The sequence below is a fragment of the Trematomus bernacchii genome, unplaced genomic scaffold (assembly GCF_902827165.1).
Source record: "Trematomus bernacchii unplaced genomic scaffold, fTreBer1.1, whole genome shotgun sequence".
In the NCBI taxonomy this organism is placed as follows: Eukaryota; Metazoa; Chordata; class Actinopteri; order Perciformes; family Nototheniidae; genus Trematomus; species Trematomus bernacchii.
The window spans coordinates 4,647,699-4,670,604 of NW_022987547.1; the positions used below are offsets into that span (position 1 = coordinate 4,647,699).

General features: G+C 40.9%; 2 protein-coding genes across 3 annotated transcripts in view; one reads left to right on the top strand and one right to left on the bottom strand.

Annotated features, from left to right (window-relative positions):
- The window catches only part of LOC117476589 (astrotactin-2-like), a 252,926-nt gene that overhangs the window by 197,870 nt on the left and 32,150 nt on the right, over positions 1 to 22,906 (top strand). Inside the window, exons 17-19 of the mRNA XM_034123245.1 lie at positions 10,695 to 11,017; positions 19,594 to 19,727; positions 21,450 to 21,598. Coding sequence (XP_033979136.1) covers positions 10,695 to 11,017; positions 19,594 to 19,727; positions 21,450 to 21,598 — 606 coding nt within the window. The remainder of the gene's footprint in view (positions 1 to 10,694; positions 11,018 to 19,593; positions 19,728 to 21,449; positions 21,599 to 22,906) is intronic.
- trim32 (tripartite motif containing 32) lies at positions 851 to 6,476 on the bottom strand. Of its 2 annotated transcripts, none has more exons than XM_034123247.1 (2): positions 6,405 to 6,476; positions 851 to 5,568 (listed from the first exon to the last, which is right to left on the bottom strand). In XM_034123247.1, exon 2 carries the CDS (start codon positions 5,554 to 5,556, stop codon positions 3,499 to 3,501), a length of 2,058 nt encoding a protein of 685 aa, XP_033979138.1. In that variant the 5' UTR covers positions 5,557 to 5,568; positions 6,405 to 6,476; the 3' UTR covers positions 851 to 3,498. The 2 variants fall into 2 exon arrangements, with proteins under 2 accessions (XP_033979138.1, XP_033979139.1); XM_034123248.1 differs by lacking the exon at positions 6,405 to 6,476 and adding an exon at positions 6,190 to 6,389.

Below are 22,906 nucleotides of genomic sequence, written 5' to 3' on the forward strand. Positions count from 1 at the left end.
AAACATGTTCTAAGTCAAGGAACTCCATTTCATACAAATACACACTGAAAAAAAGTAGAGCCAGGTCATACTTTGTCAGACTATGAATTAAACTTGGTTATGTTTAAAGATTGTATCCTGCCCAGATTCTCCTTCTGGTGAAAAGGCAGCACAAGCTCTGCATGGATTGAATTAAACATCAGTGTGACTGAACAGCCTGAAAGAATATTCGGAGCAGCACTGTTCCATTTTAAATGGTGTTTTTTAATCCTGTTCATCCGTTATCCTAAAAAGTGCTCCTTTTCAGTCCGGTCAATCAGTATGGCTGGAAACTGGGTTTTAAAAAAAACTTTACTTTGTTGTAAAAAGAAAAACATATTTTTGGGTCGAGGAGGACCAGGATTGAAAACTCACAGAGAAGTACTATGCTTTATGAAAGGGACATTATCCATGTGTCAGGGATTAGATTTAATTTCAACCAAATTGATTATGAAAAAATCAATTCTGAAATGCATCACTAAATCTGATTGACAAAACGCTGTTTCAAGCAGTGTTTTTTTAGCTACATTAACTTATGTTGCTGATATTACTTATGTACTTTCATTGAAATCTATTTGTTGATGTTTTTCTACTTTTACTGAAGTAAAGGATCTGAATACTTCTTTGAACCCGACATCAAGACATGACTAGGCCTTAAAGTGAATGTGTAAGAAACTTAGAATCATCCTGGATATTATTGTCACCCACCACTTCTCTCAGCATAAACTGAAAATGAATGGAACTCAAATTATGGACCAAAAAGAGGTATGCTTTAAATACAGTCACAAAGAAAACATACATATTTAATAAATGAGGACACAATAATCATCCATGTATTTTAGTTGTTTCGTAAATGTTTATTGCACTCAGATAATCAACAATACAAACATGAATATGACTACATAAAGATGTCTGTGCTGTGTTCAACACATTGTAAAATGCACAGCCTCCAAAGGTCAATACACCTGAAACACTTGGGAGTTTGGTTCATGAACATAAGTTGTGGACCCATGGCGGTATTAAGATCCATTGGTATAAATCATCGAAGGGAAACATTTCTCTTCAATTACATGGAAGAATACGTATTCAGATGTGAAACACTGAAGTTCAGTACACTGACACAAGGACACTTATATTATTCTAGTGATAACTACTTCTATTTACCATGAATAAAGTGAAAGCACTCAAGAACAGTGGTTTTTTTATGGCAAGGTTGACATGCAGCTGAGACAATCTTGAATCACAATCTATTACTTTAGTGTTGAGATATTACATGGCATAACAATTAAAACAAATATGTAATGTAAAGGGAAAAAGCACAAGGAAATAACTGTAACTTCACCGTGTACTCAAATTCAGATCTATGTATTCCTTAACCTCAACACTTTACTTATTTGAAATATCACACACACAATTGTTTACAACAGTCAGATTTTTTAAATATATATATTTGTATTTTTCTGTTAAATAGGGCTCCAGGTGCAGATTTAAGGTCAGTTTTGTGAAACCATGTTTAAGGCTGAGTTAGTATATGATAAACTCTTATGAGCATATCAAGAAGATACGTATTGGCAGGAAGGCATATTAACTATCTACGAATTTAAGGACATCAGATACAAACAAGGCAGGGTTTCAATGATTAATTTGATTCCCCATATTTCACAAAATATTACGATTAAAAGTGTCTTTTTTTAATTTGTATTTTACCTGACAAAAGCAGCTTTCTAATGCTTCATATGGACCCAGAAATCAGTTAAGCTGAAGATGAATTTAATGTTGACTTCCACTTATTCAAGAACACGGTATATGGCTGTTGTCTCAGGTTGCCTAGTGTTAAATAAAGACCTGATGGTGACATAGCAACATGCAACCAACATCCCCGTGTAACAGAGCCAGGTTTGGTGTGTGAGTATTCACCTCATATTATTATATTTGCAATGATATTCTGAACACTCCTACAGGTTTTCCCATAAAGATTGTGTAACCACAGACCAGGTATGGAAACAATGGCAAGGCAAAAGTTCTCTGGAAGAGGTTTGAACGAAGTTTCTAAAGATTATTTAGGTTGTAAAAATACCTGATGTGTGATTATGTGGTCCAGGTGCTAGAGCTATTTTTTGGTGTCGACTTTACTGGGAAAAAAAAAAAAACTAATTGATAGAAGATTGCATGATTTAGTTGAAGGTTAGTCCTTAGATAATAAAATAATTATGCAATTTAAAGCCTTTCATGTCATAAAAATTATCTTGAACATTTGGTACGCTATTAACAATGGACACAATTATGTCTGACAAGTGGGAATTAGAAAAAGGAGCTACAGTGTAAGTGATCAAAGCTACTTTCATGGTTCAGGTTAAATAAAAGGCAAACAGAAGGTGATGTAGAGGCCTGAAATTGTATACGTTTGAAGTACAACTAAAATAGGATACAGTATGGGGCAGATGACATGTTATCTTGCAGAAGGTTAGCCTGCCTCCTAGTGACACAAGTGAGGCAGTGGCTTGTAACTCACATGGAGAGGTTGAATGAAAGAATGGACAGAACATTTTTTGTTTGTAGATCATACATTAGCTTTTTAAGCTGGTGCGCTGATTCAAAAATACACAGCACATATGCTAGCTAGGCAGTATTAATTAGGTACCAGGACAAAATGATAATAATGTGGCCTACAAATTAAACATCAGTAACCCTGATTCTGTTTGCATTACCCTCAAAGAAGTGTTGACCCGCAGCAGCCAGGAAAATGACACCATTGCCTATCATGTTGTAATTTAGTTTTTCAACCCTCTATCCTGTAGGTAAGATCATATTCTAAGCTTAATGTTCCCTGAATGCTGCTGAATGAAATCCAATCAATTTGTATACTTTCTTACTGTTTGCCATTAGCTAACTGCACAGTAAACATTAAAGCTGCATTCAGCAACATCGATGTTAGCCTGTGCTACTAAAACCTCACACTAGGAAACAGTGTTGTGTCAATAATAAAGTGCTTCACAGGCCCAAAGCCTTGGTATGCTTCATTTTATATGCAAATATGTCAGCTTTTCTTTATCATATTTCTTTTTTGCATGTCTGAGCCAGATTAGTGAAAGCCATACATCACACACATTCCGGCTGAATGGTGCATATATCAGTAAACTGTGACTGTGCAGCAGCCTCAAAATTGTTGGCTTCTATTGACAACTATTGCAAGTATTATTTGTAGTAAAACAATTTAACAAGTTTTGTTTGTCATTTAAATTATTAGATAATAGGCAGCTTAAGAAGCATCATTTTATTTGATTAAAATAAAATGCAGTGGGTTTCAAACTGAACCAGTTTGACTATAATTCTCATTTAATAACCCAAAAAAGACTTGTTTGGTCTGCAGCCAAACTAAAGTGACAGGTTACAGTGTGAGTCTACCTTTTTCAAACACACTTTCCAACACATACCTAATACATCTCTCATGCTCATGTCCAGATAGACTGAATTGTCCCTCTAGGAAGTGGAGGAGTGCCTCCTCTGAAGGTAAGTGTAGACTTTGACACAGTGGTCCCAACAATCAAGCACCAGCAGCTGTCCTTTCTGGGTCGTGACCACTCCTACAGGGCAGGTCAGACCTTCCTGGATGAGAACTTTGAATCCACCCTCTTTGGGAAACTGGAGAATTTCTTTTCTGCCACTGTCCGTTACCAGCAAATCCCCATTGATATCCACACACATGCCGGTGATGCAGCGGAAGTCCTCATTCTCTGAGAAGAAGTGACTGAGCTGCTTTCCCAGCTGACCATCTTTGTCTACAGAGCCAATAGAAAAGCCACCTTCGAGGTAGGGCTCATTGTGACGTTTCTCAAAGTTCAGGGCTAGACCCTGGGTGAAATAGACTGTTCCAGCCGCATCGCATGTCACAAACTTTGGCCGCACAGCAGAGCACAATCGGTTGTAGCTGACCACACCTACATTGCGGTCCACTGTTAGACACCATAGTTTGCCCCCTTCCACATCTGACACAACAAACTGGCCTGATGGCGTGGCGGTAATGCCCCAGGGTTTAATCAGCTGCGTCTTATGGCAGGCCACACATTGTCCATCCATAGTGTAGACCTTAACTGAGTTATCGTAGTTGTCTGTGATCCCAATCAGGCCTTGAGGAGTGACGGCAATGGATAAGGGGATGAGGTTGGGCAGATCAGCTCCGAGGAAGCTCAGAACAAAGTTGTCGATGCTACTGGCGTTGCGGCGGATCTCACGCTGGAAACCTTTGCGGTTGAAGATCTGGATGCGGTAGTTTCCACGGTCAGCCACCAGGACCTCACCGTGTGGAGTCACACAGATGCTGACTGGTAAATTGAAGGTGCCAGGTAGCGCTCCCTTGCAGCCCATCTTCTTCACAAACTGGCAGACTTGGGGGCCTGCACTTGCCCCAGCCCCTCCAGGTGACCCCCCGCCTGCATCCATGGACTTTGACTTAAAGCTGCTTGGTGAACCACATACTGCCTCTTCTATAGTGGCAAACATGTCAATGTCTCTGTAAAGGTCCAATGGAGCCCCCCTTCCACCACCTGTAGCCCCCATTGCCCCAGCTACACTCTCTAGATCACCCTCAAGTGCAACCTCCAGCCCACTCTCCTCATCCTCTGTATTGACAGTATAAGTATTTGTGGTAACTTGGCCCACTTCTACAGGTTTAGTGTGCTCTGTTCGGACCAGCTCGGGCTCTTGCAGCTGAAACATGGTGGGCAAGCTGCTACTCAAATCTATCTCTTCATCATCTCTGCCTTCGCCATCATCCTTTAGCAAAGCGATATCACTCTGCCTCACCAGCATTGTCAGATAATCACAGCGTGACACCACTGTTACCTCTGCAATGTTAAGGTGGTATGTCTGCTCCTCCAAGACCTGCCCATTTAGCTTCTCCACTTCTGCCATGGAAGTTGTGAATGTCCTTCGAGACCTGCCGAGTTCCTCTTGAAGACGTAGCTCAGCTGACACGTAGTCCTGCTGCACTGCCTGGTACTTTAGTCTCAAGGACTTGGAAATGTTGTCAATAGCTGATTTTTTCTTCTGAATTTCACTCATGACATCACGCAGAGAAGCCAGCTTGCCACCCAGCTCTTTACGACGCTGCTCAGCGGCCACCCTGATTGGCTGGATTGAATGTCCTTGATGCAGGTGGCACTCTTCTTTACAGAGCTCGCAGAGGAATGTGGCACAGTCATGGCAGTACTGTCGTGGTAGGCGGTTGCAGCAGGACTTGCACATTAAGGCAGCAGTAGCAGCACTGCAGGATGTAGTGCAATCAAGGATCTTGAGCACAGTGAGATTATCGGCCAGCTGGGAGATACTGCTCATACGGGACACTCTGCTACAGAAGGGGCAGCGCACACCATTTATAGTATTAGCCAACAGCTTCTCTAGACACTGCCGGCACACTGTGTGACCACACTGCAGGAGTTTAGGTCGCATTTGAGTCTGGTTGTAGGTCTCCAGGCAGATAGGGCATTCAAGAACCTCCCTCAATAGATCTGGGTCCAGCGGGTAAGAGGCTGCCTCCATGTTGGTCCTTTCCTTTAGTGACAAAAAACAACAACAAAAGGGTTGTAATGTGTCATGTGTGAAATAATGATGCCACAGAGTTGTGTTTGTAATGCATGTAGCAGTTTAGTGTAGCATAGTTTGATACTGTGATGCAATCACTGTGCCAGTGATTCAAAATAAATTATACAATGCAAATCATTGCCTCAAAGCTAATGTTATTGGGCTAATTTGGAGGCTATTTAATGTCATGCCAATGAGTATGTGGACAGTTATAACAAGCACAGCGAACTAGTGTTTCTCTTTTTAAAAGTAGGTAGTTGTAGCTGTTTGGCTGACATAAACAAACATTACTTATGTGGCAACCAGTTAACTGGGAAACCATTCACTGACAACTATCTAACGTTAGTCAACAGGATGTGTTATTTACAAGCTGATTTTGATTACAGCTGATTACATCATAGTGCTGCTAAAGAGAATACACGTTCACAATGAAACACTGGTTATAAAGGGCAGGCAAGTTAAGCTAATTGTTGATATTTAGCTTGGACACACGATCGTCCGACGCCATAATTACTAGCAATGAATAAGCAAGCTAACTGGGCACGAAAGTGCTGTTGATACCTAAAAATAGGTTGACCTTGCAGCACATACTTATAAACGAAGTTCCGGGTGAATATCCTTATTGTAGACAAGTTAATTGTAGGCCTCTCGACAAAACAACAAACGTTTCCGCTGTTACTTGATACAACGCGACAATGTCAGTCAGTCATCATCACACGTCTGGTTTGGATGAACGAGCATTCGAGAATACGACTTGCGGTTAATGGTAAGGTGTCTCTTTCAAATATTCATGAGGAAAACATTACCTTGTCTTCAATTTTAGCTGGTTGGAAGTTCAGAGGTTTTGATGGGCGGGCTGTGTTTGTGCTACTGCTGCAGCTGCTAAGAGACTGCAGTGTGGACGACGTCACGTACGCAGTGTTACGCAATACGCACAGTTCAGAGCCTGACGTCTGTTTTGATTGGCTACTGTGTGGACTTGCACAAGGGCACGCCAGGGTCCTAATCCTGATGGCACACTCGTAATATTGTTGCAGGCCATGGGATATGTTGAATATATATTTGATATAATTGGACTATCTTTCATTTGGCTTAATCCCGATGTGCCCATATTCAGACAAGTCAGATTGTCATGTTGTTCATAAAAAATATGTATATGTGCATGCACAGTCCCTAATCCTGTTAAGAGTTACAATATAAGTAGGCTACAATATAGTTAAATTGTCCTTGTTGATCCTGGAATGACTGTAGAGTTTAAAAGGAAGACATGACTTCCTTGTTGTAACAGTTCATCCTCCAAAGAACACATAAACTGGGTCTATTGAGTAAAGAAGAAAACAGACCTCAAACTGAGCAAAGAATTTTAACAGAGAGAGCTAGAGAGAACCTGAAGTACTGCATTTTAAAACATCCAGGTGTGGTGACATGTTTGTTTTTAGACGTGAGTTAGTAATTTTATAAAATGACCACTAGATGTCAGAATAAGTCTTTGAGAAGATGCCCATGCAACATTTCTGCACACAGGAAGAGTAAATTAATCTGACACAATCTAAGAAACTGCACACGAGAGAAGTTAACTGCAGCAAAGCTATCAAAGGGATACTTACAATGAAATTACATTATTACAATATATCTTTAGCCCCCTTTTCACTTGTCAAAACCGAACTAAACAGGTTAAATTACAAGTAATGGTCACATACAAAAATTAAATATAAAAAGCATTACTACAACTGTTTAAATCACTGGGAAGTTATTAATGAAGAACTCGAAGTAACCCACTGCAAAATTATTTTAAACTACTAGTTTATTTACTCATTAAAATTATTTAACATATTCAATACATGTATATGTATTTTTATTTCCCTATTAACTGGCCATCACAGAGTAAATTATGTTTGAATAGTTAATGGCAAGATATTACAAAGGTGAAATGAAGTAGACTTTGTTGACATTGTACAAGTCACACACAGATACAAATGTGTCAATATTGTGAAAGACTTTGTACAATTATATACAATAATATGAACTACTAACAAGGGTTTGCTCAAATCGGAAAACGGTGCTACATGTAGCATAAGCAGCTGTTTTAATAAAGTGAAAACAACAACGCCAAAAGTAACCACATCTAACAACATTTGAACTAAATTGCTTCGGAAGACATCTGACACCTTTGCTGTTGTTGCCTGGGCAACATAGCCCTGGCCAGAGGCGACGTGTCCCTCATGAGTAATTATACTGCAACAAGTCCACAAAGACGTTTTAATTAACAAAGGCAGTGCAAGATCAATGGCTAGGAAATTCACTCCATTTATCTCTTCACTATGTTTGATGATAGCCAAGTGTCAGCCACCACCAAATAACTCCACATAGCAAAGAGATGTCATCGTTTATAAGTTAATTAAAAGGCCAAATGAATGCCAGTCCAAAAATACACATGGTCCTATTTAATTTCTCCTTGTGAAGGGTGTCACTGTTGTTCAGATGGAACTTTACATTGCATACACATAAATAAACAGACACACAGACAAAGTACTTACATAGTAATCCCAGATGGAAATGATATGTTACAGCAGTTGCTACCAGCCTTAATACAAGACAGTTAAGAGTCTTGAAAAAAAAGACCAACAGTAAATAAAAAATGTGAACACTGACAATCACATTACCTTGGCTACGTTTTCTCCTGGCTATTTTCTCCGCCAATACATGTCAGTTCCAAATCGTTCATCAAATGCATTTGTTTACATAGATGTAAACAATTGTATTGAGTTTAAGGGGGTAGGAGTGAATTATAATGGCTACAGCCATAGCCAACCTGAGCTACAGGGCTTTATTGTAGGAGCTGGGTGAAGACAGCTCTTTTTACTGTGTCTGTGTTGCCTCAAGAAGTGCATGTAATTGGGCTCTTGGGCCACCCCTTGAGCCTGTTTACATACTGTTGCACATGAGGTTACCACCCACCCTTTCAACTGCCTCCCAATGTCTTACATACGCACACCAGGAGTAAGCTGCAAAGGCATATATAAATAAATAAATGTATGTACTGATTCAATTCTTTCCCTCACACAAACCAGGGTCATGTCCTTAATGTTCTTTCTGGTGATTGTGGGCATGTTTAGTGACCTCAAGTTCAGTTTGTGTGTAGAAATGTGATATGACACTTGTTTATCTATTTCATTATTGTTAGATAAACATGTTTAGTATCTCTATTATAGCCAATGGACTTATAACCCCAGTCATTTCCCAAAATATTCTACAGCTATTTTATTTTCTACGAAAGTCAAAAAACTCAGTTACTGTATGTTATAAAAGCAACTTTACTTGTTTTCTTTATCTTTATCCCTTTCATTAGACAATACTTTAATGTGTTAAAAAATATAAATTATTGAACAACTTCCTATGCACATTTTAATTATTAACGTTTGTACAATATAACGTACTTTTTACAGTATTGCTATGTAATCACATGAATTATTATTTTTAGCATTTGTTGTTACATCAAAGCCTTTTGGTTTCACATTGCATAGTTGTATTTTTCTCCTGCTAATATAACTACAAAAAAAGAATCCTTGAAAACACCCCCATCCGTGTTCTGTTTTTTCGTAACTTTTAAATACCTGCTGGTAAAGCGCATGTGTTTGTGTTTGAGAAACAAATGGTTGAAAGTTTACACACCCCTTTCATGTCTTGGGGCAACGTATTTAATATTGTTGATGTTACAGGAATCCAAGTGAAATTGCTCATGCAGAAACATTTAGACAAGTTTCACTCCGTCTCTCAAACAAACACATTTGGGTTCATGCACTGTATTTCTGCCACTGCCAGTAGTTTAAAGGATGTTGGATTTCACTGTCATTAAAATGGTTAACAGGAAATAAGTCATTTAAAATATTAACCCTAATTGGTCCCAATTACCCCACCTTGAGTAATGTCAAGGGCTTTTCCTGCTCTCTTACCCATTTCCTTTGGGTTTAGGGTTTCCCTTATTTTTCTTGGTCTTTGTGTGTATATGTTGTCCGTTTTGTGTGTGTGCATATATACGCTTATGAAATTCTGTATGCATGGGTAATCTCCTTCATACATCCATGTGCCTCTGTATGAACGTCAATGGGGGTGTAAGATTGTAACCTAAACATTTGCAGATTTGTGTGTTTATACTCTTGTGTCAGGGGCTGAGGGTTTTTTTCTTCAATTTAAACAAAAAAGCTTCATTAATCTACATAGGGTGTATGTTACTTAATACTCTGGCAACCTACACCTCTGTATATAAGACATGTTCAGTGTATGTAACTGCAACATCGAGGGTTTGATGAGTGAAATCAAATTGTGCCAATACATTTCTCATGCTGTGTGGTTTCCACTCACATATGATAAGTCATGTCTCAAAGATACATCATTATACAGTAATTCCAATTTTAATATGGTTATTTTTCACTGTAAATGACACCTTATCACTTAAAACTCACACATGTGTCCTCTCCTCTTGTGAAGCAAATTGACACAAAAGCACATCTGCCACATCAGCCCAGATGGCAGATCTGCTCCACTGTAACATGTGGCCTGATGTGTCCTCCAAATGAAACACCCGACACCAAAGTAGCATTACCTCCTGTTTCTACTCCTCCCCTGCTTCTGTCACTGCCTCTTCTTTCCGCATGGTGTGTTGTTTTCCCACTGAAAGAGTAAATCGGCAGTGATAAGATCAAACAGTGGTAATTGAAAGAAGCAAGTGACACCCCCCCCCCACCCCATTCATCCTTTGTCTATGAAAGCTGATGACAGTAAGGAATTAGTTGTTGTTTTTTCTTCTTCCCCTTGGCAGCAAGTCAAAGTAAATCCAGATGTGGATGCATTATGTAACTGAGGGAATGTGATTCTTCTTTTAGATTTTACACTTTAAGATACATAAATAGTTGTATGGTAATAAAGATTACAGAAAGTACGGGAAACAGGGATTGTTTTTACAATTTGCATATAACAAGAATAAGCTGTTTCCCTTCATCCCCTAAAGTAAATGCTTGTTTTTGTTAACTTGGTTTATCCTTATCTGCACCCCCTCCTACCCATACCCTCCCTTCTTCTCTTGTTTAACCCTCCAGAGGCGACAGACCAGGGGGTTAGTGGCGGTGGGCGGCGTGAGCTGAAGTCGGTCCCCTTCATCAGCTACCTGTCGGCAATGCAGAAGAGCCAGCTGTTGTCTGACGACATGGTGAGTGGCGTGGAGATCCGCTGCGAGGAGAAGGGCAGCTGTCCAGCTGGCTGCCACCTGTGCCATCACCAGGCCGTGGTGGGAGGACTGTCAGGGAGAGGCCGCACCGGTAATGGCAGGAGTGGAGAGCCGCCTTCCCCCATCCCTGTGCTGCTGGAAGTCAGCCGCGTGGTGCCCCTCTACAGCCTGGTCCAAGACAACGTCACCAAAGAGGTGAGAAACCGATTTGTTTGTGGGGGGGAGGGGGTGTGTGTTTGCGCTTGTTTGCTTGAGAGGGATGACTGAGAAAGTGACAGTAAAAACTAGAGTGACAAATTGAATCAAGTCAAGACATGTGATGCAACATAACCACTTTAACCCATAGAGTTGGAAGCATAAAGCAAAAATAATAGTTGAAGTTAATGTAACATCCACAATATTTCTGCATGAGATGATGACAATCTATACAATGTCATTAAAGCCTGAATCTCTTTTAAATTCGTAACTATTATAATACAGAGGTGAAGGCTGGCATATTATTATTAAAATATGTACAACTGGATGGCATGTGATTATACTAGGTCTTCTGAAAACAGATTTGTACTGTCAATGTGAGGCATTTCCACATACATTGTCCGGCAGTGGCTCAGTCAGTAGGGGCTTGGACTGGGAGATGTAGGGTCGCCGGTTCAAGTCCCCGACCAGACCTAAAATATGGAGTGTGGACTGCTACTTGGAGAGGTCCCAGTTCACCTCCCGCCCTGCCGTGGTGCCCTTGAGCAAGGCACCGGACACCCCCCTTCCCCCCTCACTCCCATTGCTCCCCGGGCGCTGTACAATAGCTGCCCACTGCTCCTAGCACTAGACTCCTGGTACCAGGATGGGTGAAAAGCTGAGAACACATTTCACTGTGTGTGCTGTGTGCTCTGCATGTGTGACCATTAAAAGAGGGTTTCATCCCTCCCTATTCTATTCTATACGTTTTTCTGCCTGGTGCAATCTGTTCTGCGTCGGAGTGTAGGACGCAAAATAATTTAAGTGTTATATTTCACTTATATACAATCTTGTGCCATGTAGTCATGTTGTGATCCTTTTACATTATACACATCCATTGTCCTCTGAAGCGTTTTACCTGATGCAGTTGTATCAAATCACCTCTAGGTGGCATCAGTTGGTTAAATTTGACCACTGGAAATGAGCACTGTAATTCAGAGGGCATAAAAAGATGACATCATAGTTTTCTCCTCTTGTGGGGATGTCGATGTGTAAGAAATGCATGTGTGTCTAAACAAGCATACACAGCTGAATGCAATATCAGCCTAATGGCCACATGTTGTGATTATGATTCATCCTGTTTAAAAACTATTTGGATCTTCATGCAGTGAAAGTTAATCATATCAGATTCATTTTCCATAAGGTAATGTAGGAGGGGGCTGTGGCTTCACTTGACATTTAGTTTACCACATTTAGCTCTGTTTGGGCTTTATCTTGACATTGTCTAGCTACATGTCATCCGGTACATTTCTTCTTTGTGCGTGTGTAAACCAAAGCAGAGCTGTTTGCAGGTGACTCACACACCCAACACACACACACACACACACACACACACACACACACACGCCATAGGGAGCAGACGGGTTCATGCTCCCCCCAATCAAGCATCTAATTACCTTCCCTTCTGAAATTACAGCAAGCAGCAACAATACCAGAGGCAAAAAGGCAAACACACATTATGCATTCATGCACTCACAAACACACACATACACACTACAAAGCCACCTGTACGTGCCGCCCATAACAAGCACCAGAGCCCCAAAGAAAAGAAGGCACAATCAATATCAGACGATCCCTAGTGGGCCTCATCGATAGCTAAACGTGAGGAAGAGCAAAATGTCTATTTTCCCTCTCTTCCAAACACCTCACTTTCCATCCTTCTCCCTCCCCCTTCCCAACCCGGGGTCTTCTGGGGATGTGGAGACTGAGATGTATGAGGTGGAGAAGAAGGGGTGGACTGCAGTGGATAGTTCTGGCAAGCCCTTCTGAGGTAGCTTGAGGCAGGATTATTAGCTTCTTATTGATGTCATCGACCTCTTGGGAGGGAGGGGAGTCCATCACTCTGCTCCTCTTTTTCCTCTCCTTCGCTTCTTCTCTTGGCTGCAACTGCTGCTGCTAGTCTGAAAGGCACATACGTAAATTGCATTAGAAGCAAGCGACACAACAACCTGTCCTTCCACACACACACACACGCATACACACGCCACTGCTCATTCTCCCTCTCTCTCTGTCTTTGTGTGTGTGTCTTTCTCACACACTTTTTCTTGCGACTTTCTACTTGGCTGGGTCTATCTGGGAAGACAGCTGCCATGTTGCAAAAGCTTTCTCAGAGATGAAGTTTTTTTTTTTTTTACCTTAAATCCCCTGAAGCCATCAAAATAGCAGCTTAGTTGTCCAGCTTATTATAAGATATACTGAGGTCATACCTTCTACGTGTTTACCTATATGTATGCATGTGTCTATGTGTGCATAATACCAGGTTTACCGTACATTACCTGTCACTCTCTCTTTGGCTCCTTCCCCTCCGTATTTCTCAATAGCTGCATCTTTCAGTGGCCTCTCCCTGGCGGCCGGACTGTTTGACAGGACACGTCATGTCCGTTCCACATCAATCTCCTCATTATGAAGCCAGAGAGGGAATTATTTTACAATAGGAAATGACCACTTCATTGAAAATACCACAACCTGGACTGCAAAGAAACAGAATCAAACAGAAGTAATAGCTTGCTCAAAGTGGCTTTGTCAAAGGGGAGAATAAAGTATTTTGTTGTACATGTACTGACATTAAAAATGACTAGTTAAGGATTTGCATAAAAAAATACCTGGGACACTTTTCACCTTTCCAATATAGGATAGTGTTTCCTAAAAAGGGTTGGTGTACTTGTATAGAAAAATAATGTTTTGTCTCACTTACCTCTTATTTTATTATTGAATCGCGCAGATTTTAAGATGTGCTTTATGATATATTTCCTTCTAACCTTTTACAATGAAGTTGAATAAAAATGTGTGTGCGGAGCTGACTAATAATTGAGATTAATAGAAAGAAATGAAAACTATTTCCGCTTATCCAAACGTCTCACTGTCCAACAGTTGTTGGATGAATGCCATACCGAGGTTTGTGGACTTTGTAGAGTAAAGTATACACTTTTTTCTGGTTAAAATATATCATTTTTTAGTTTTAAGTGTAATGTTTTGGTTTCCGTTAACACTCACAATAACATTCCATTCATCTCCATGTTATATTTGTCCAAAAACCTCAGCAAATAAAACTTAAAAATATATGCATGGATAACTAGTAAGGGCATGTGGATTGTCTTTTGTTTGTTGATTGTTTTTCTGGTAAAAGCATATTGATTTTTTAAGTTTCTTTTAATAGAAAATGTTGGAGATTTGCTCCACCTTTGTCTTGATACATTTATCAGGTTGCTCTGTTCAAGGACCTGGCCTGCTTCAAACCTGGTCTGCTTTGAACCTGGTCTTGACTTGAATTTGACTGGAACTGGTCTTGGAATTGGAATTGGCTCGTCTAATAGGTGGTCTTTCTTACAGGCCTGGTGTGTGCACGCAAATACACACAGATACTCCCCTGTTTTAGTGCCAGAGAAAAAATACCTCAGTGGATAAATACATAATCTAACGCTTGTGGAGCTTGCCAGTGGTCCTATGTCCTGTGATGCTGTGACTGAGTTATGGCAAACCTTTTGAACAAATTGGTTGTGAGTCTAATGGGTCAGAGTGCTCTATATCTTGCCAATGGCCACTGTCATGCTCTCACCATAACGCACTACTGCAGCCCCCCGCAGGGGCGTGTCTAAGGCATTTCATTGGGGGCAGGAGTAGGTGCAGAACCACAAGAACACTACATATTTGCACAAAAACCAAAGAGGTTGCAGCATTACCCACAAGACCAGGACAGGTATATTTACGATGGGGAGGGGGACTTGCTGGACCTTATTATCCAGTCCAATATCCAGTAATAGATTGAGTGAAAATAACATTGAACACAATTCAAAGAAGTTTCCCTAGTGTCCTTTGAGCCTGCAACTAGAAATGTATCATTTAAGATACTTAAAAATAGAAAAAATAAATAAATACAAAAACACAGCATGAATGTTTCTGCCAACTCAGGGTGATAGTCTTCAACACACCTCCAGCAGGACTCATTATCTAATGCACACACAGGAAGAAAAAATACAAGTTTTGATTCCAGGGACATCCCTTCAGTACCAAGGAGAGCGCACACTCCTATAGATCATTCATTTCATTTCATTTCAAACCTTTATTTAACCAGATTGGTCCCATTGAGATCATTGATCTCTTTTTCAAGGGAGACCTGCAGCATATAGGTTCCACATGAAACATAAAACAATAAAGGACATCATACATTATATTTACAGGATACATTTACATAGTTATAGACATTTACAAGTGCCCATAGTATCAACGAGCATTTCATTTAGCCTAGCTTTAAAAACATGCAGAGGAATGAGATTGTTCAGTTTCAATTCTTGCTGAAGATTGTTCCAAGCAAGTGGAGCTGCGCACATAAAAGCTGTCTTACCTAAGACAGTCCTTTCTCTTGGCACATTTAACAATACTACATCATGCGATCTCAGACAATAGCTGCTTGCAACTCTCTGTGTTATCAGAGAGCAGATATAATACGGGAGTTTACCCAACAAAGCTTTATAAATAAACGTGTACCAATGACTGAGCCTCCGTACAGTAAGTGATGGCAAACCTGCCTTGGCATACAGGGTACAGTGATGTGTAAGTGCTTTACAATTTACACATCATTACACAGATTCATATCAACTCTCTCTGGACAGTAAATACTTCACTCCCTCCAGTTTATTAGGTTCACCAAACTATAAATAATACATCTAATACAAGACCTTGCAATAAATGATATCCTCATGCAATGATTAGTCTTGTGTTGTTCATTTGTACAGTGTACAGGGCTGTTGTAGTTTGTGGTGCTGTTGAACTGTATTGCATTAAAAATTATTTTGTTCCTTCATTGATAGAAGTTGAGTGGACAAAATGATTGATACAACTGCCAGAACATACCTAACATCATAACCTTCCTGAAGGTAGGATTAACTGAGCAACTGAGTTTATGTTATTGTGAACATTTAGTCCACAAAGCATTAATTACATCAGCAGCAGATCAGACTTGACTTTTAGGCTACAGAACAGTTTAACAACCAAATTGACAAACTTTTCTCATAATTTATAATGTTTATTCACCATGTTTTATTTGATAACACATAGTCAAATAGCACAGTCAATCCACTTGCTGGAAAGGTCAGACCATCGTCGAACAGAGAGTTAGCCCAACTAGAACCCAATTGGTGCTGTTTGAGGGCCCTCCAGTGACCCGGCAATCCCCTATCAACCTCTGGGTGAACCAAACTTCTTCCATTTTCCGGGAAGTACTACTTCTGATAAGGTTCTTAGAAGCAGCCCATTGGTTCCTTTGTTAACACCATTAGCCCTGAATGATTGGAAAGGCTAGACAAATGGCACACACACACACACACACACACACACACACACACACACACACACACACACACACACACAAACATACATACGCACTTAGGTCACCATTGATGTTGATGCTGACTCAGACTCTTTACCACCACTGGTGATCATCTTATAAATCAATAGTGTGGGCCAGCTGGACAGTGTTTTTGTGTATTAGCCTCTGAAGATGGACAGTAATACGGTCAGCTTAGACTAGACAAACAGATTAATACATTAAGAGGTCACGATGGCCTTCCTTGTCCTCTTGTTAGTCACCACAGGCTTCTACGAAAGTGAAAGGTCCAAATAGTTTTTGGTGCCAGTGAGTCTGCTGGGTTTAGATGATGTCGAGGCTTGGAGTTGTTGCTGATCTGATGTTGTTTTCAGTAAGCAGGGGGTGATTACATTTCAGCTCAATTTGTTCAATATCGATAAGGTCAATAGAAATGGATTGTGGTATATTTGTTAAATTGTAGAACCCTGCGGTATTATTACCATAGCGGTATTGCCAATTCCTGAAAGCATATCTGTCATGACTACATAAAGTCTGTCTTACAGTCAATGCTCGGATTGGTCCTTTCTGATCAAAATACTTACTTTTCTAATATGAAGCATAATAGATAAGGTTGCTTACCCCTCATTTGCCGTAACAGAATGTATATGGATCTATAGTATTTCTGGGAAATGTATGATCTGTGGTTAATCAATACAGTATAGGGTATCCTCCTCTTTTCAGTTCTGACCTATCTCTGCATTAAACACAGAAGTACTGTGCGTGTGTGTCATCTCACTAAACGATTTTCCTCACTGACACAAGCATTTTTGTTCACTTCACTTGCAACAGTCGGACATATTGCTTTCTTTACGGCCACACATCCGACATAGTATCACTTTACATGTATCACTTTTCTTTTAGCTTTGCTCTAAATCTGCATCTCTGCTTTACCTCCTGTGCCCCCCCACCCACCCCCCCTACTTCATTCTCTAAACCACAATTAGATTCCCTGTTTACCCAGTGGAGACTGGCTTGCATTACTCTTCAAACATAAACATGGCGGTAATCGCTTTGTCTATTTTTCACATGTGCAGCCATGCAATCAAGCGAGCAGACCCATATGGGGTTTTTCTAGGAATCTGGTGCTGGTAAATGCATGGCGGTCCTGTGGTCTCTCTCTCTCTTTTGCCCCCAGCAGCGGTCATTTCTAATTCCTCATATTTGTCTAGTCAGTGTGCGTGCATAGGACTTGAGTCCAGTTTTTTCTTTTTGCTTTTGTCTGTGGCTTGCTTCAAATTGACATGAGGTGGCGAAAACCCCTGCTGCTGTTGTTTTCTGGCAGCAGTTAGTCACATGGGTTCAGGCAAGGAGGGAGAAATGTAATTACCTTTTTCCCCTTTTTGGTTTTCCAAGGGGTTATTATATGGCCATGGATTACCCACTATAATAACTGCTCATTCAGCACGCTCAGTTAGAGGGGCTTGTGTTGGAGGATAACTACTGGGGAAGCCTTCACTGCTGAAGGATCCTGATACTGTCCCACAGTAAGGTGGGGAATGCGTTGAGTTTCCCTTTTTCACACTTTCATTTTGTTGATGTTTTTTATGTCCTTTTCCTTTACGCCACTCTTCCTTTCTCTGTTGCTCATGGTGGTTACTTTCCCACCTCAAGATCCTTTGCCTCGAGTGAAACAAGGGGTATTGGAAGAAGTCAGTTCCCATGAAAAACTGTTGAGCCTCCTTAACAGCTAACAATGCAGTGTTGTGGAAATGCTAACATCAGCTTCTGAGTGCATGCCCTGACTCTTTTTGTGGCCAAATGGTCTGCCTCTCTGGTCAGAACTATGCCCAAAGTCATCTCAAATGTCACTTTCACTAATCAACACACTGCAGAGGTGTGTGTGTGTGTGTGTGTGTGTGTGTGTGTGTGTGTGTGTGTGTGTGTGTGTGTGTGTGTGTGTGTGGTGTGTGTGTGTGTGTGTGTGTGTGTGTGTGTGTGTGTGTGTGTGTGTGTGTGTGTGTGTGTGTGTGTGTGTGTGTGTGTGTGTGTGTGTGTGTGTGTGTGTGTGTGTGTGTGTGTGTGTGTGTGTGTGTGTGTGTGTGTGTGTGTGTGTGTGTGTGTGTGTGTGTGTGTGTGTGTGTGCGTGCCCACATGCACACACCAGTCATCTTAAAGATTTGTGTGTGTTCTCAACAACTCTTTTGCTTTTCGGATAAGTGAATGTCATGGTGTATGAACAAAGGAGTGTCTTCTCTGTGCCTGGTACCGGGTGATAATGTTTCCGCATGGTTCCAGCGTCTTATTTTTGGGACCATGATCAAGCACATCTCCAAAGTTGTCTGCATGAGGCAGCACTGCCAACCAGTTAGAGCGCATACATAACTTGAGTGCTCCATTGATCCATAGTGTGACAGGGGGAGCCACAGTTCTTGCAAACTCCCTTGAACTCACTGTCTATCATGCCTGTGGCTTAAGGGAAAGCCCTTACATTATACTTTATTACTTTGACGGTTCTATTGGCATTTTCCTTCCTTTTAGAGGATGACTGAGCTTCTGCCTTTGATTTTTCTTTCGCCCGTTAATGAAGCTGCACTAGGATGTTAGGAGATGATGTCATCTTCTAGCACCCCTCCCCCTCTCCTACCCGTCCCCTTCGCAGACAGACCCACATCGACACCGACAGATCCTCACACAAGCATACGCATAGAATGGAGGAGGTGGGGAGTGTCACAGCTTTCACACCTCCATTATAAAAGTCACAGTGCATCTATGATATCACAGTCCAAGCTTGACAATGTTAGTGAGATGTTCCTGCCTTCCGGTAATTGGGAACGTTGGGTTTGAAAAGGTCACTCCGTGTGTAGGTGTGTGGGTGTGTACCTGTGCTACTATCTTTGTGAGACCTGCTTTAGTTCTATAAGTCCGAGAGAGGACATTTCTTTCAAAGCAAAGACATATTGGAATGCCCACAAATCATATGTGAAGGCTGAGGTTTGATATGTTGTTGTTTATGGTTCATTTTAGGGGGATGGGGAAATGGAAATAAATATTGCCAATGTATGGATGGATGTGTAACTGTGTGTGTGTGGGTGTCTGTGTGTCTGTGTGTGTGTTCTGGGATATGGGTGCACCGGTGAAGAGGGTGGTCTTGGTGGAAGATGGGGGTGGGGTAAGCAAAGATGGACAGGCGGCGCAGGATAATTGCATTTCTCTCACCTGTTACTCTTTACAGGCCTTCAAGAGCGCCACAATGAGCTCATACTGGTGTGCTGGAAAGGGCGATGTCATTGATAACTGGTGTCGCTGTGACCTGAGTGCCTTCAGCAAAGATGGCCTGCCTAACTGCAGTCCCCTCAGGCAGCCAATGTAAGTGTGAGGTGACACCGTGACACCTAGTAATTCATGCACAAGAGATATTTCATGGATGCATGCCCCACAGAACTGCAGGCCTACACATATGCACACGGACGTGCACACCTGTCTCCACTGACTCATGGGGCACTAGAGAAAGTTGTAGAAACCAGCACAGTCCCAGAAGTTCTAATAGCTGTCAGTCTGCCTTTACACCCCTCTGAAAAGAACATTCTCTCAGTCAAGGTGTCCTAATAATACTCTTGAGTCATCCAGCCCATTGCTGCCTTGAGAACTGAGGGCATTCATTCAGATCTTAAGGCTGCAATGAAAGAGTCTTTAAAGAATGAAAAACTATGGCTATTAGAATATAACATGCCAGGGTTAATCTGAGGCAACATTCATTGGCACCACTCTAGAAAAACAATCAAAGCTTTACAAGGATAAAATATTGTGAAGATTTGTATTCAATGTGACAAAATCTTGCAAAACCTATACATTTGGTTAAAGTTGGTCTTCCTACATTAACAACTATAACTGACTACAGAACCTAAATGCATAGGGTGGCATAATGCTTTCTAAGTCAATGGTTGCCAATAAAATAAAAAAAAGTTCACTGTTATTGTTGTTAAAGAGTGACATTTCATCACAAGGTTACAATCGCACAAATCGTACTTACAAGGTACATAAGCATTTTCAATTGTATTGGTCAATAGAATCCATCCCTTGGATACTGACTGGATATTATGAATATATTTTATTTAAAATATCACAGATTTTGGATTTATGACGCATATTTATGAAGGAGTTTGTGGCAACAGGGTCAAAATTGGCTCCCAGTCTTCCACTGCTTCCAGGATCAAATTAACATTGGCACCTTAGCTTTTAAGCCAACATAGACGAGAAGAAAAACAACATTTATAAATTTGAAATTCACTCAACTTACAAAAAATTGGCAGACTCCTGATAAACTCCAGAACAGCTAGAAAATTGACCTTGTGATTTGATTGTTTTTTTTAACTCTTAAGCCATACTTTACCAAAAATATGTTGCACAAGTCATGCACAAGTGGACTCTTACGGTGGTTTGGGTATTGGCTGGTTTGAGGATTGTGGTGGGGAAATTGTAGATGATGGGGGTGGTGCCACAACCAGAGTTTTGGTCAGGTTTTCCCTGGGCCCATGCATACTGGCACAAAAAGGCCAGTCATGAGAACTTGCAGCAAGCAAATCTCCAAATCTGGTCAGTGCCGGAGTGTAAGGCCAGTAAAAACCTGCAGAACTTTTTATGATTGTCTGTGAAGATACAGTAAATCCAAGAGCATCCTTTTTATGAAAGAGGGATAACCTACCTCTCCTAGCCATTGTCACAGACACAGCTGGAGGGCAGGCAAAATGGAAATATTGTTCTTTTATCTCTTGTGAAGTATTAGAGGGAAAACTCACAGGGAACACTTCTGGAGAACAGGTGGCATTGGAATGCTGTTTTGTTTAAAGCTGCTGTTTGCCATCCTGTTGTCCAATGATATGCTGTAGTGTAAAGGCAGAGATGTGCCAGTCTGTACTCTAACATAACCATTACCACATGGGATTCTTACTCATCAATTCTAGGGTTTATATCCATACCTGTAGGCACATAACACACTTAATACAAATTCAAAATTAGGGTGTTTGTGGTTACCTGTTGATATCATTGTTAATATTTATCTTATTAATATGTGTTGAATCTTGTCCTTAGTTTGCGCCTAGCCCCTTACCTGGAGCCCTCAAGCACAATGGTGGCCGTGGAGTGGATGGACGTGGAGCCTCTGATTGGCTGCAAAGTCTCTGACTACATCATCCAGCATAAACGAGTGGAGGATCCTTCAGAGGCAGAGGTCTACACAGGTAGAAACACTCAAATCTAACACATGTAATTTGTGTAACTGTATACTCTACTTCTAAATACTATGATGTGAAGGAACCCTGTCTTTTAATTGTTGTTTATTTTTTTCAATGTTTTTGAAACAGTTTTCCTCCATGCCATAACCATGCATACTCACGTCCATAAAATCGTATAATTTATTAAGTGTGTTAGTCCATCGATAGACCTGTAACTAGCTGAAATACTGTAGGGAATGTTTCACAAGATTCCACAGCATATTTGAACTGCAAATAGAAAAAGTAATGGGTTGAAGATCCAAGTCCAGGCAAGAGGCGTTTCTGTGCATTTTATTTCTTTGATCCAATATCATGGAAGTACAACAGTTTTCTTATATCTTGCTGTTGTCTCGTGCGTACCCTGTGGTAATAAAACATATGCCTATTGGGTGTAATAACTAAAATTACACAAAAATAAAAGGTAGATTTACAATAAACAAAACGGCAAGAAAATTAATGAATAACTATTAACTAAGATACTTCAATATATTGCTCAAATCATTAGAGTGACGGTGATGGTAAAGTTTTGTTTATACAGAAAAGAAGGAAGGGCTCGGACTGAAGATGGTAGAAAAAATGACGTACGGCAATTTATCAAGTGCCATAAATGGTGCTGACCGTAGGGCTGGGCTGGCCATGGTGGTGACGAGGGGCTGCGGTGAGTCAGAGGAAGGGTGATAGGAAGGAATTTAATAATGTTGAAGAAATGAGGTGGCCTGGAAGAAGCTGGCTTTAGTCATTGGGAAGTATGGACAGGCCATCCATCACCCCAGGGAGGAGTGCTGATGAAGCGTGGGCACCAGCGAGCGAAGAGAGGGTCCAGACAGCTAGACACAGGCAGAGGTGAGAGAGGAAGGGGCAGATGGTGTTGGTGACTCACTCTGCTATGTGCCAATCACCACTATAAACCAGGTCGTATCAGACAGTATAATATAGATTTACAAGGGATTGTCTTGGTCTTTTTGATCTCCCTTCACTGTCTGTCACTGTTTATCTCCAACTAGTCATGTTTGTGTTGTTTATTCGAAACTTTGTTCAAGTCTCTGGACAAAGTTGATGTGGAACTTTAGTGAAAGGAAAAAAGTGAACTTACTTGAGTACATTGATATGTGTATGTTCAGTATATGACCCTCTTAGAGAGGAGTATGTTAATCGGCAGGAAACTGGCAGACTATGGTTCTCCTTCAGTGGAAACATCATGTATTATAAACTGTACAGGCATATGTATCTGGATAGTTCCCACTTCCAATGCAAATACTCCGAACTGCAGCTACT

Excerpts from the sequence above, each read along its gene's own strand:
- trim32 (XM_034123247.1), bottom strand. The coding sequence starts at position 5,556 with ATGGAGGCAGCCTCTTACCCGCTGGACCCAGATCTATTGAGGGAGGTT.